This window comes from Dipodomys spectabilis, unplaced genomic scaffold (assembly GCF_019054845.1).
Source record: "Dipodomys spectabilis isolate Male_0828 unplaced genomic scaffold, ASM1905484v1 ptg000034l, whole genome shotgun sequence".
NCBI classification, from domain to species: domain Eukaryota; kingdom Metazoa; phylum Chordata; class Mammalia; order Rodentia; family Heteromyidae; genus Dipodomys; species Dipodomys spectabilis.
The window spans coordinates 3,897,567-3,911,886 of NW_024870711.1; the positions used below are offsets into that span (position 1 = coordinate 3,897,567).

Consider the following 14,320-nt stretch of genomic DNA (forward strand, 5'->3'; position numbering starts at 1 on the left):
GTTCTAAGAGCACATTTGGAATTATATCTCTTAATAGATTAAAATCAATTTATCAAAAGTAAAATGTGTTCATTCTTATTCCAAGCTGGAATGTAATTTAGCTATAACTTAATCCCACTGACTTAAGTTTACAAAAGTTGAAACAGAGGCCAGGAAAACTTGGGGAGACAATTCAGATCTAAAGCCAGGTAGCAGGATACCCTAGACAGCCTGACTTCTAGTTAGATAACACACTTCAACAGCTAGTTGTAACTCAGTAATATTTTCTACTTTGTGTCTTTGAAGGAAATGGATGAAGTATCTACCTTGGCCCAAGGCTCTGATCACAAGTGTGAAGCAAACAACTTAAACTTTCCTCCTTTTACTCCCAGTAAGTTTCCCCTTGTTTGCTGATGATATGGAGAGGAGAAATGTTGAAAACAACTTCTGTGATATTCAGTGTGGCAAAGAGCAATTCACTTCCCAATCCTGTGAGTCCCCCAAACATTCACAGCCCTCTTTCCACTCCAGTCTTGGTGGTGGTGCTTGGTCTTTGATGACTAGTTTGTTGATGTAATCCAGGGTAGCCTGTGGTAGAAATGGTTAGCCTGAGCTTGTTCCCTCCTCTGGCAGTTATTCTACTCCAGATTTACAAACTTTTTCAATCAATTCATCACCTCCAAATTTCTCAGGATGTCCATTATGGATTTTGTGAGAATTTCAAAACACTCTAAGGTACAAATACTTTACAGTGAAGTAAGTAAGTCTGTCATACTTTTTCTTCCCTCCCTCCCTCCCTCTAACCCTCCATCCCTCCCTCCTCTCAATGTAGGCCCTGAAAAGATGTGGTATTCAGGGTAGAATTAAAGATCTGGAAAAGATTCTGTCAGTGGTGATTGGTGGGGATGGTCCAGTAACCAGGAAGAAAGGGATTTGGTGGCTATTTTGTTGAGGTGTGTGGAGGGGAAAGGGCCTCACTGATGGGTACTTCCCCCTAGGCATTCTGAACCATTCACTGTCTGCAAGAACCCTGTGCATGGACACAGAGTTTTACTGGGGCCTTCACTACGACATCCACAGCTTGTACGGCTACACCATGGCAAAAGCCACAGACTCGTAAGAACATGGTTTTCTACACGAATCCAGGTTTGGGGTAGTGGAAATGGGAGGTGGGAGGATTTCTCTTCTCACCCACAAACATATTGTTTAAATATGTTTTTGTGGTCATAAGGATGTAGAAATTGGTGTGACAGGTAATTTAAGAGGTCCTCTCATTAAAAAAAAAATGCTTGGTTTCTGTACAAGATTAAGTTTGATTGATTTGGGATTAAGAAGCATTATTATTTCAAGGATCTTTATAAGCAATCATTGGTAAGGAAATCGGAGCCCCCAAATGGACATTGGCTCCTGTGAGGTCCCATTTTCCCCTGTGGATGACAGATGCATAATGTAATGCCCAGCCTTTGCTTTTCCTCCACAGCTGAGAGATAGCAGGGTCTTTCTCCATGTTCCAACTGTTGGCTGAGATGGAATCTCATAGAACTTCTTTTGTTTTTTTGCTGAGGCTGGACTCTAACCATGATCTCCCAGTCTCTGACTCCCAATTAGCTAAGATTACAGATGTAAGCCACAGAACTTCACTCTGTTTGACCTCTTTTGCGTGAGTGCTTTACAATACCTTACTACTTTTTATTCACTAACTTCCACACTTTGTTGGTTAATCATTATTGAAGTTGTTGGATTCCTTATTTTGGTTATTGGTGACACCATCTCTATCTCCCAGACTCTGAAGTGAGAAACTTCCCATCATCCTTTCTTTCTTTTATGACTCTATGTGAAACCAGACCTTGATCCTTTCAAGGCAACAACTTCTAATTTTGTTATCTTTCCTATTTTCTCTCTTAGTCATACTGCCTTTTCTAGGAAATAAGCTAGATAAATAAGACTCAAGCTCTCTGATATGAGAGAATTGAACTGATGTTTACAATTGTCTCTGTCCTGATGTAAATAAATGTTGAAAGTAAGGGAGGATTATAGGAGAGAGAATTCCAAATTACTTAATTGCCTGAATTACTTCATTGGTTACTATATTCTAATAGCTATTATTAATAGTTACATGGTAACTACTTCTGGGTAAGTGGTGGGTGACTCTGCCTTCTCTGGCATTGTCAGGTAAAATTTTCATTTGGTGATATCTGGACATCAGAAGAACTAAAATTGCAGGTCTAATGCAGGTTCAATTCAACCATAGGTGGGAGTTTGGTTTGGGGACATTGGTCCCTGAGCTAACCAGAGAGTCCAATTCACCTCTGTCTTGCCTAAAAAGCAGAAGACAACTCCTTCTCATGATCATGAACTGATTATGAATAGCCCAGGTCTGAGGGGAAAGGGAATTGTAGGGATCTGGCTCTCAATCAGGTGTTTTCTCTAACCCAGGAAAAACCAGTATTATCTAACCTGTGTGACCATAGTGACACAGATTTAACCTGAGAGATCTCCATCCTGGTTTCGCTTTACTTTCTATATGCTTCTTTCACAATCATTGATTGCACGGGCAATAAGCTTCTAGCCAGTGGCAAGAAAAGGTGAGGTTCTTGCTTGTTTATGGCAAGGGGTAGTGAAGATAGTGAAGTGGTGTTGTGCTAAGCAGGATTCTATGTCTGGGCAGCAAGGGAGGGTAGAAAAAGATTTTCTACAGGTAAGGGTGGGGCCTGTAACTCCATACATGATCATAATACATTGTCCATTAATAGACCACACTGAAACCAGATCTTCTTTACCAGGAAGTAGAAACCACAATTAGGACAGGACCTGAAAGGAATACTTTTGGAGGACAGAAATTGGGGTTTATATTAGCTTATAAAGAGATCAGAAACCTTACCCAGAAAGTGGAAGAAGAAAAAAACTAAACATGGCAAACTGTGGAAATCTGGGTTTTGATAGTATTAAGGGTTTTTGATGTTGTCGTTCTGGTTTGGCTGAGAATCCCATGCTACCTTGGTATAAGTGAGTTCTAGATTTGCAATGGCTTACCTCACACTCAACAGGCTGTACTATACTTTTCAGTGCCATGGGAAAGATCTTCTCTAATAAAAGGAGCTTCATCTTATCGCGATCTACTTTTGCTGGCTCTGGCAAGTTTGCTGCTCACTGGCTGGGGGATAATGAGGCCACGTGGGATGACCTCCGATGGTCCATTCCCAGCATCCTGGAGTTCAACCTGTTTGGCATCCCGATGGTGAGCCTCATTTCCAACCAAGAAGTTGTTTTTACACCTCAGTACCCTTTGACACTCTTTCCATTGCCAGTCTTAGAGGGTGTTTGTAAAACTAAAGAGCGCTAGATGCTGGTGGCTTGCAATTATAATCCTAATGACACAGGAAGTAGAGATCTGGAAGATTTCAGTTTGAAGCCAACCTGGACAGAAGAGTTTGCTAGAGTCCATCACCAATATCAGTAGCAAATAGAAGGGCAGGAGGTGTGGCTCAAGTGGTACAGCACCAGCCAAACAAGGGTAAAATCCTGAGTTCAAGCCCCAGTTGCAGGTAAAAGAAAGAAAAGAAAAAGAAAGGAAAGAAAGAAGTAAAACAAATAGAAAGAACACATGTCACAATGTGACACTGTGATGTTCGCTAGAAAAGCTGATTTCTATGTGTGTGATGAGCTGCCTACAGAAGAGATGTTGGAAAAATGTTAATCATAGGTGGTCTTCCATGAAATCTTTGGAGGTAGGAAAGAAACACCATGCATAAAATATTTTAGAATCGGAGAAGTTCCATCTGGACAGCATCAGTGAGTTGGGAAGTATAAAGTCGGGAACTAAATAAAGAAGAAAACCCCTAGTTATAGGAGATTGGTCTATACTATAGCTCATACTCTTGTTTCTTTTCTTTGGATGGGCAATGGGATCTCTTGAAACAAGGAATGAGAACAATACCAGATTCTTTTCCTTAACCGTGTAGGTCTGTAGTCAGTGCTTTTGCTTCTCTAAGTGACTGCTGTGCCTGTGTATATGCTGATTCCCAGGTGGGGGCCAACATCTGTGGTTATACAAACAATGTGACTGAAGCACTTTGCAGAAGGTGGATGCAGCTTGGAGCATTTTATCCACTATCAAGGAACCACAATGGACCAGAGTACAGGGTAAGGGGCTCGGGACAAGTGATGGGACCACCGTGATTGTAGCATCTACTAGTTCTCAACAAAGGGGTTCAGGAAAATCCTACACGTTGGCACTAACTGAAGAAGGAAGATAGAGAAATCTTGGGTGAGGAGCCTAAAAGTAGGTCATCTGGGTGAGATTGTAGGGAAATAGCTATGTGTGTGTGCATTGATTTTTTTAATTTTTAAATTTTTATTATGATCTTTAATTAGTTGTCCAAAGGAGTTGCCATTTAACAAAGCAGTTAATGACTACAATATATCTTCACCAACATCACCCCTTTCAACATTCATTGAATGGGTTTAAGGTTGGAAATTCTCCCATAAAGCTATGTGAGACTTCATCTCCTAAGTGGCAAGCAAAAAAAGCCAGGCTAGAGGCATGGGCCAAATGATCACGATAGAACACTAGCCTAGCAAGTGCAAGGGCCCTGAGTTCCAACCCCAACTTCCAAAAAAGGAAAAGAAGAAGAAGAAGAAGGAAACCAAATTGTTGGCAATAGCACAGTGGGTCAGTCATGTAATCTTCACAAATACTTTCTCAACCATAAAATAAAAGAGCAGAGCCAGAATCGATTCAGTTCTGAGAATGCTCTGATATTCTCTGAGTTGGAGATCATAGTTGTGTGTATCTGGGAAAGCTTCTTATCCAAAGAAAACAGTTGAAAGTATGACGGAAAGAAATATTCAGTCATTGTTTCCATTTCCTTCTAGGACCAGGACCCCGCGGCCTTTGGTTTGGACTCACTGTTGTTGGACTCCTCCAGACATTATCTGAACATTCGCTATTCCCTGCTGCCCTACCTCTACACCCTCTTCTATCGCGCTCACACTCGGGGGGACACAGTAGCGAGGCCCCTGGTACATGAGTGAGTTTCTTGATCCTCAAAGACTTTCTTCAGATCACAAGTTCACTTGACCTTCTTGGTGACAAGGTCGGTGCATGTAGGCTTAGATTGAAATTTTCACTTGCCTCACGGGGCTCTGTTTTCTAGGTTCTACCAGGACCCAGCCACGTGGGACATACACGAGCAGTTCTTATGGGGTTCTGGGCTCCTCATCACCCCCATTCTGTATGAAGTATGTTTGGAATCTAAACAATGGGGTGGAGTATTGCAGTTGTCCTAGATAAGCTGGATGAGCTGGGTCTGCAGTGCCTACGATTAGATTTAATAGAAACATAAAGGAGACAGATCATGAATATTTAGAAATGAGGAAAATAGGAATTCTTTTTCTTAATATCCCACCAAGTAAAAGAATTTCCATGTGATAACATTGCTTTATAACCTGTATTTATAGCCCTTTAACAAGCTAGTACTGATATGAGCATTGATATCCTACAGTGTGTGGGTACATGTATGTGTGTGCGAATGTATGTACACTTGCATGCCCCTTGTTTTCCAGAGGGGATTGCTCTTGGTGTTGAGTCAGAAGGAAAGAATAGGTGTGAAGAGGAGAAGAAGGAAGGATGTCTATATATGAAGGCCATGTGCAGCACACTTACTTAAGTGTGATTGGGGCAGGAGTGAGCAGAGAAGTGGAAAGCTCAGGATTGTAACGATGGCAGATTGACAATGTGCACATGCCCAAGGCTCTCTGGGCTGGAATGTTAACACATCAGCTGAGGATAGATTGTGCTAATTGGTTAGGGACCCAGATGAAAGGGTCTGCTGCGGGCCTGAGTGCCCCCTGTCTCTTCCCAACAGTCAAAGGGCGTGACTCAGAGAATGAATTGCCTCTCTTTCTAGAAAACAAGGAACACTGAAACTGAAGGAACTGAATTTCTAGGTAACAGGTTGGCTTTGAATACACTGCTCAGTCTTGCTGAGCCTCTGTGTTTTTTAGTAGAATCAGATGGTCCAACTGTCCTGTAGAATTTTCAGATACCTCAGTCAGTGACACATGGCAGAGCCTACAAACTGTTAAGGACAATGATCACGTTAGCTGTTTTTCTTTCCGCAGGGCGTTGACCAAGTGAAAGCATACATCCCAGATGCAATCTGGTATAATTATGAGACAGTAAGTAAAGTATCCTCATCTGTCGCTGAGACCTGCCTGTAGCATAGGATCATTTTAAACTAGCAGACTTGGGGACTGAGGGCTGGATAAAAGTACAAGGTTTTATGTTTAGTTGATTGTGTACTTTTCTGTAAGGGGTATCTGTCTATTTAGAATGGTTTAAAAAATACCTTACACTGGATAACTTATGAACGATGGAAGACCAAAAATCAAGGCACGGTTACATTTAGTATTTGGAGAGGGCTGACTACTCCCCTGATGGTAGACTCTTTCTGGGGTTTTGTGGCTTAATTACCTGAAGTTCTCATCCCCTTAATACTGTCACATTGAGTTCTAACATAGGAATATTAGAGAGACATTCATGTCATAGTGGACAACTTTTCCAGTGTACAGTAAAATGCAGTTATGGTACAGCTGGAGTAGATTTATGGAAATTTGCTGTCTCAATCTGATTACTGATGTGCTAGCTTTTGGTCTTTTTTTTGTGGGGGGGTGGTCCGGTCGTGGGGCCTGAACTCTGGGCCTGAGCGCTGTCTCTCAGCTCTTCAGCTCAAGGCTAGCGCTCTACCACTTGAGCCACAGCACCACTTCCAGCTTTTTTCTTTTTGCTTATGTGGTGCTAAGGAATCGAACCCAGGGCTTCATGCATGCAAGGCAAGCGCTCTACCACTGAGCCACCTCCCCAGCCCCTAGCTTTTGGTCTTTGTGATAACAGAGAATTCAAGCTAAGTTGTAGAGTTAGCTTTCCAGGTAACAGTTATCAATGCATCAAAAGAAAAAAGGTTGTTTGGGTTTTAAATTCTAGAAGTTATCCTTCATGATCAGCTGGCTCCATTGGTTTGGACCTTTGGTGAAATCTTATGGTGGAGAAAAACCACTTAGTCGTGTCCAGGAAATGCTGGGGAGAAAGAAGGAAGAGTCCAGGGTACAATAATTCCCTTCAAAGGAACATGCCCAATGACCTAAACCATCCTACTAGGGCCCATCTCTCCCAGTTTCCATCACCTTCCTGTAGTGTCAAGAGAAAGCCCTCTTCTTTAACTAACTGAACTCTGGGAGACATTCCTGCATAGAGTATAGTGTGTGAGGTAGAGAAAGGAATAGAAGTTGGATTCTCAACTCTGTTCTGTACTAGTTAGGCATCTTGGAAAAAAATCACTTCCTGTTCTTTTTTTTTTTTCAAATGAGGCAATTGAACTAAATGATCTATCTCTAGGGTCCTTCCTAGCTGGTCTAGTTTATGATCTAATTTTTTTCCCTTTGCTAATCAGGGAGAGGCCATCCAATGGAGGAAGCAATTTGTAGATATGCTATTTCCTGATGATAGGATAGGACTTCACCTACGAGGGGGATGCATATTTCCTACCCAGGAGCCAAACACAACCACGGAGACCAGGTAAGCTCCTGTCTGCTCTAGCATAATGAAGACACAAACAGGGACTGAGGGCTGATGGGCCAAGGGAAAATACATCCACTCAGCAATTTTCCTCTCTATTCAGAATTGTACCAAAATTTGCTTTGGAACCCTCATTTAGTAGGGGATGCATCTAGTGTCAATTCCTTTATATTTCTGTAGTTATTCACAATCCAATCACATTGGATTATGAGAACAATCAAGGCAATCATTATAATAACTATGGTTGGAAGTTACCCTTTTCTAAGACAAGAAGGAATGCTAATTAAAAAGGAGGTGATGGTGTTCATGTGGTAGTCAGTGTAGCTTGGAGCTTAAGAGCTCAGACTGTAGAGAAGAAAGAGTTTGAGTTCACTCTGGCTCTCCAATATACTAGGTATGTTTACCCTGGGACATTTATTTCTTTGTGTTCATGCTTGTAATTGGTAAATGGAGGAAGAAAGTAGTCTGACCTTTTCAACATCATTATGAGGGCTAAATGGATTAATAATAATGCTAATGTGTATAGCATCATACCTAGATGACAACTGGCACCAATGATAGATGATCATACACCAGATTTCAGTGGGTTTCTGTTCTCTAGCATTCTTTCTATCTTGCTCTACTTCACTCTGCTGCCCACACATAATCAATCTTCCTCTCTATGCACAATGATAATATCTACTCCAGTTCTAGAGTAAATGCTGGGGAACCTGTCCTGGGGGACATCAGGAGACAATGCCATGTCTTCATTCTCTGAACCTGAGCATTGCTTTTCTCAGCCGGAAGAATTCCCTGGGACTCATTGTTGCTTTGGATTATAAGAGAGAAGCAAAGGGAGAGCTGTACTGGGATGATGGCATGTCTAAAGGTAGTCGTTCTCAGGGGATGATGGCTGGGATTCTGGGTGAACATTAATCATGGAAGTCTGACCCCAAAAGCAGTAATCCTAGTAGTAATGGCTTGTTATTCTAGCTTAGAGCGGATGAGTTACAACTCATCTAAAAGGTTTGTTAGTCAAGTATAATGAATTAAAATAGACTCCAAGTGTGTAATGGACTTTCTCCATGCAATAGACACCATTGTTTTTAGTTTCTGAGTATGGCATTATTCATACCAATAAATGTATTTTGTTAATAACTGTGCAAAGTACCAGTAAGCCAGAAGTATAGAGGTTGTTTCATATACTTCCACTGTAAGGAACCTCAGATGAATGTCACATAAACTTTTAGATGCACTGTTATAAAAAACACCTTTCCTTAATAGAAATCAAAATTATTAATGAATATTAAAAAACATTAAAGAATATATTAATATTATATTATACTATATAACACATATATTAAATATATATGTGTTATATATTTAGCATTTACTGCTATATTATTATACTATATGCCCAAGATATAGAGATAAATGTAGCATAAATATTGGCTTTGGTGGAAATAATTATAATTTGAGTCACAATAGGCAAGATTCAGATAAGAAGAATTAAATGCAAAAGCATTCCAGAGTAGAAAACGATCCCACAGCTCCTCTGCTTCCTGTAATAGACATGCATTTTTCTCTTTCAGATGCTGTAACTGGAAAGAATTATGTCCTGTACGATTTCTCCGTGGCGTCTGTAAGTACTGGCTTTGAGGAGCTTTGTCATAAAATGGCTTGTGGAGTCCTTGCTGCTCTGTAGTGGCACAGCCATGTGAAGCAAGAACTGTTTTTGACCATGAAGATCCCACAGAGGATTCAAGTGAACATCAAGGTGTTGAATGTGTGTCAGGCGTGAACGTTTAGAACCTTAGTATGAGTTCTGTGCAGAAATGGTGGAGTTTTATCCTAGAAAAAATGTCATGCCTTTGAAGTTTCATGATGAGTCCTGACTTGCAAGACACGTCTTTACTGAGGAGTGAGGTGCTCCTGGCACACGGGGCAGGTGATAAGTGGCAAAGTCCTTTTTGAGGTTCTTTCTTTAGCTTTGAATTTTTTTTGTGTTTTTGTAAGCTCATCGAAAATGGAAGCAATTATACTTTCAACCTCAGCCTGCTGAGAGGATTATGATGTATGTAGAGTACTTAGCACAGTGTCTGGCATATGGAAAGTCTTCATTGAGTTTTTATCATTGTTCCTAATATAGAAACAAAAAGTGATTGGGGTAGTTTCACGTGTGAAATTACTGATACTGCTGTGAGGCAGTGTGTTTCTGTATGTGCTTTTGTCTCTGTTTGCACTGCAACTACTTTAAAATTCTATAATCCAGGGTCATATCATCAGAAAAATAGAACCAGAAAAGAATTAGTAAACCAAAGCAGCTCTGAAATTTCACACTAGGGTTTAGGGTATTAAGTCTGAGCTTGTGTATTCCTTGAGGACAGTCACCTTTAGAACCACAGAGAAAAATGAAACAACTTAGATCTCAGAAGCAGATGTTGAATACAAAGGGCACAGTTTCTAAAATGACTTTTTCTCCCTAGAACCGTCTGCAGGCAAAGATTATAAATAACAATTACACGGACCCTGACAACCTGATGTTTACCAATATCAGAATCTTGGGCATGGACAAGGAGCCAACTGATTTTATTGTTGTAGTTAATGATGCCTCCACATCTATTTCAAGCATTGCGTATAGCCCTTCAACAAAGGTGAGAGATTGTTCCATCGGTAGAGTCCTTGAGAAAAGCTCTGGCCTCAGATTCTGACAGCTGACCATCTCTTGCTCTTTTGACTTGGTACAGTTAACAGCTTATTGGGAAAGCCACAGGACAGGGGTAATGTGGAAGAAAGATAATACAGACCTGCTCACTTTGTGTGCATTAAGCCCTAAAGGAGATAGCAAGAGTTAGTATCATAAGGGAACATGCTGTTTTTTCCTGAAATTCAATTTTAAAAAGACAAGAAGACCCCAGATGTGACACAGTAAAAATACTGCAGAATAGATTGTCCTATTTCTAGCGAGTACTTACATAAGTGTCCTCTTAGTAAAGACTTTCTTTGAGAGACTTTGGACCTATGTCTTTGAGACACCGTGGATGTATTTCCTTAATGCCACTGTTTCATGCTAGTTTTATTCCATGATAGAAAATATGAACCAAGTATTGGTGGCTCATGTCTGTAAGCCTAGCTATACAGGAGGCAGAGATCTGAAGATCACAGTGTGAATCCAGACAAATGCAAGAGAGTTTATCTCCAATGTATCAGCAAAAGCTGTAGTGTAGCTATAACTTAAGTGGTAGAGTGCCAGCCTTGAGTGAAAAAGCTAAGGGAGAATGCAAGGCCTTGAAGTCTTGAAGCCCTAGTACCAGCACAAAAAGAAAGAAAGGAGAGAAGAAAAGGAAGGAAGGAAGGAAAAGAGGGAGGAAGAGAAGGAGGAAGGAAGGAGAAAAAAGAAGAAGAAAAGAAAGAAAAAGTGTGAATGGGAGCAAACACAAGAGAATCTGGGTTTGCTCTCACTGAGTGATTCCCTTATATGATAAATTCAGAGAGAGGAGTCCAATTATTATTTGAAGGTCTGGGAAGTTAATTATTCCTTAACTCAGTCATCTTCTACTTTGAAAATACATATAGCAGAGAGCAGGAGCTTGTTTTCTAGGTTTAGGCAGAATAGGACTCCAGTCCTCATCTACTGTGACATCTTAGGTACGATATCAGACTTATAATTCACTTTTATCTTCCGTAAAGTGGACGTAGCCATAGCATTCATACCAAGGGACCAATTGATAGGATTCATGGCCCTAATGCTTATAAAGAGATTATCATGGTCCAATAGGAATGCTGCATGACATTTAGCTACTGCTTCTATTATCATTATTCCCACAAAAGCATTTTGCTAAGCAGATAATAGTAAGTCTAAATGGAATGTCAGATTAAGGCCAATCCCAAGCACTCCAAAGTGGCATGGGAGGCTTCCAGACCATGAGGCAGAAGCATAATCCACATAGTCCAGGGTCCCTGTTCTCCTCCTCCAGGTGCTGACCATCACGGATCTCAAGGGACTGGCACTCGGGCGAGAATTCTCTATTGAGTGGAAGCTTCTAGTCAGTGACCTGGAGAAGTTCAACTGCTACCCTGAGGATCCTGCCGTGTCAGAGGCGAGCTGCCGGCAGCGGGGATGCCTTTGGGAGGTAATGGTCAGGAACAGAGGGCGTAGGGATGAGGAAGTGGTGAACAGTCCCCCACGCATTAGTCAGGCACTTAGGAAGTACTTGTGGAACGGTGGAGGCTTGGAGACTATCATGACCACGTGCCAACATGCATTTTGTCAGCTCTGTGTAATAACACGGGCAGCCTTGCCTTCAGGTATCCCGTGTCAGAAGGAGTGCAGTGACCCTCTCATTGTCTGTCCATTTATATCCTTCAAAACCACATTTGAGGACAATCAAAGAAGGGAAATGGGGGAGGGAAATATGGGGTCCAGTAGGCAATGGGAGGATGAATAGCATCAAATTGTCATCTGTAATCATTAAAGTATCAGTTATTATGTGTTAGAAAGAAAAAGCATTTATTCAATACATTGAGTTTTTTTTCGGTGTTATTGTTTTAGTCAGTCGTGGGGCTCGAACTCTGGGCCTAGGCACTGTCCCTGAACCCTTCAGCTCAAGGTGAATGCTCTACCACTTCTGGTTTTCTGGAGGTTAATTGGAGAGAAGAGTCTTGTGGACTTTCCTGCCAGGCTGGCTTTGAACTGTGATCCTCAGATCTCAGCTTCCTGAGTAGCTAGGATTACAGGCATGAGCCACTGGTGCCCAGCAGTACTGAGTATTTTAAGTGATTCTTTTCCTTTTTTTCAATCCTTTGGAAAGCCCAGACAGGAAGGGTAAGGCAAAGCTCATCCTTTTTATCTGAGCAAAATCCAGATAGTAGAGAGATTTCCTCACAATTAAATTGGGAGCAATAATTCACTGTAAGCAGGACTAGAGCTGAGAATCCAGGTGCCAGATTAGTGTTCTGGCTGCTTCTGTTCTGTTCACTCATTATCGGAGACCAACAATGTATGTGTGTGCATGTGTGCGTGCATGCATACGTGTGTGTGTGTGTGTGTGTGTGTGTGTGTGTGTGTGTGTGTGTATGTGTGTTCACCTTTGGGTTCAAATTTTCCCTGCTAATCAGGTCACCAGTTATACTGTATTAGAACTCATCGCAGTGACATCTCAATCATCTGCAACGATCCAGTTTCAATTTCAAGCAGTTCCATCCATTCATAGGCTGAAGGTTTAGAAATTATCTTTTGGTAGCTAGTCACAGTGGAACCAAGAGCGATGGGCAAAGCTTTTGAGTCTGTTAAGCAGCTCTTGGAATCTCAGTGTGGTCACAGAAACTGACCATGAGCTCTTCTGTCATTTCAGTACACAGCAGCTCCAGGTGTGCCCAGCTGCTACTATGACACCATTGCTGCCTATGCTGCCAGCAACATTCAGTACCAGTCCACAGGCATCACCACTGATCTCACCCTCTTGGAGGCCCCAGAATCTGCAAGAACAGCAGTTCCTCCTTCAAAGCCAGCAGCGGCTGCCACTCGCATCTCTGAGTCTCTTTCTGCAAAGATCAGCAGCCTTAAACTGAACGTGATCTATCATACAGAAACCATGCTTCAGGTCAAGGTAATTCACAGGTGGCAGATTCTGGTTCTCAGACTAGGAAAACTCCCAGCTCGGTAGAGATAGAAGTTTGTAAAAGACTTTCAGCTCAAGTTCTTCATTTCATAGACACAGGAGCTAAGGCCCAGAGAGGTAAAATTCACAACGCTAGTAGATAATAGAACCAGTATGTGACTTTTTAGATCCATAAGGATTGTGAATATCCTACAATGGAGAATCTTCCGAGTCATAAATGTCCTCAAAGAATTATCCCTCAATCTGGAGAACATGGGTCTGCTTTATGGTTAATGCATATAAAAACATTAACTTACTCCAGCATTTCTAGTAGTTTGTCTAGCAATGGTGGTGCTGAAGCATTGGCATTCATCAAAATCACCTTCAGATCTTGTAACTATCCAGACTTTTGCACTTCACCTCCTGAGTTTCCAATTCTGAGGGTCTGGCCTGAGAATCTGCATTTCTAATGTGTTCCCAGATGATACTGACACTGCAGGTCAAAAGTCACACTCCACAACTCATTGCCTGGCTCTACCTTAGATATGAGATGTGAACCACATAGTATTGTTTTTATTTCTGCCTTGGTTTTTGTGCTCTCATTTAAAAAAATTATTACCCTCAAGTAGTTGTAGAAATGTGTTTCATTCAGCATTGTCAGCTTACCCTTTTGTCATCCTCTTCTATCTCCCAACCCCTCCCATTCCCTCAAGTTACCGGGCTTCAGATGGTTCACCTATGTGTATCCTGAGATATATGTATATCGTGTATGGTATATGATATCATGAGAACATTTGCCCACTCTTTCTCCATTCTTCTGTTGCCCTTCCCTTGACTGCCAGTATTGGTGTTTGAAAAAAAACGAACAAAATGAAAGTCATTTTAGTAAAGTTTTATTTAACCGCTGTGTTAAAATAAATACCATTTCATCTCAAAATCCAAATTAAATTGTGCAGGATTTCACAGTCCTTTAGTCATATCTCTAAAACTGATGTGTATTTTGCACTCACAACAAGCATCACTTTAGACTTCGAAACTCTTGGAACTCAGGATCCATGTGTGGCCTAGGACCCTGGCATCAGTCAGCTTGGCTGGCTGCATTGCTTTGCACATTTGGATGCATTGTAAAGCACCCGAATATCTTGGGGAAATAGAAGGTCTGTGTCAGCAGCTGGAGAGGAAGGGC

The 14,320-nt window shown here is 41.4% G+C and overlaps 1 protein-coding gene across 1 annotated transcript in view; it reads left to right on the plus strand.

The window, feature by feature from the left end:
* The window catches only part of Mgam2 (maltase-glucoamylase 2 (putative)), a 63,510-nt gene that overhangs the window by 20,313 nt on the left and 28,877 nt on the right, over window positions 1–14,320 (plus strand). Inside the window, exons 13-25 of the mRNA XM_042677081.1 lie at window positions 286–370; window positions 978–1,095; window positions 3,046–3,217; window positions 4,006–4,122; window positions 4,855–5,009; window positions 5,136–5,220; window positions 6,103–6,159; window positions 7,431–7,555; window positions 8,335–8,423; window positions 9,127–9,176; window positions 10,021–10,188; window positions 11,512–11,667; window positions 12,889–13,143. Of these exons, the coding sequence (XP_042533015.1) occupies window positions 286–370; window positions 978–1,095; window positions 3,046–3,217; window positions 4,006–4,122; window positions 4,855–5,009; window positions 5,136–5,220; window positions 6,103–6,159; window positions 7,431–7,555; window positions 8,335–8,423; window positions 9,127–9,176; window positions 10,021–10,188; window positions 11,512–11,667; window positions 12,889–13,143 (1,632 nt within the window). The remainder of the gene's footprint in view (window positions 1–285; window positions 371–977; window positions 1,096–3,045; window positions 3,218–4,005; window positions 4,123–4,854; window positions 5,010–5,135; window positions 5,221–6,102; window positions 6,160–7,430; window positions 7,556–8,334; window positions 8,424–9,126; window positions 9,177–10,020; window positions 10,189–11,511; window positions 11,668–12,888; window positions 13,144–14,320) is intronic.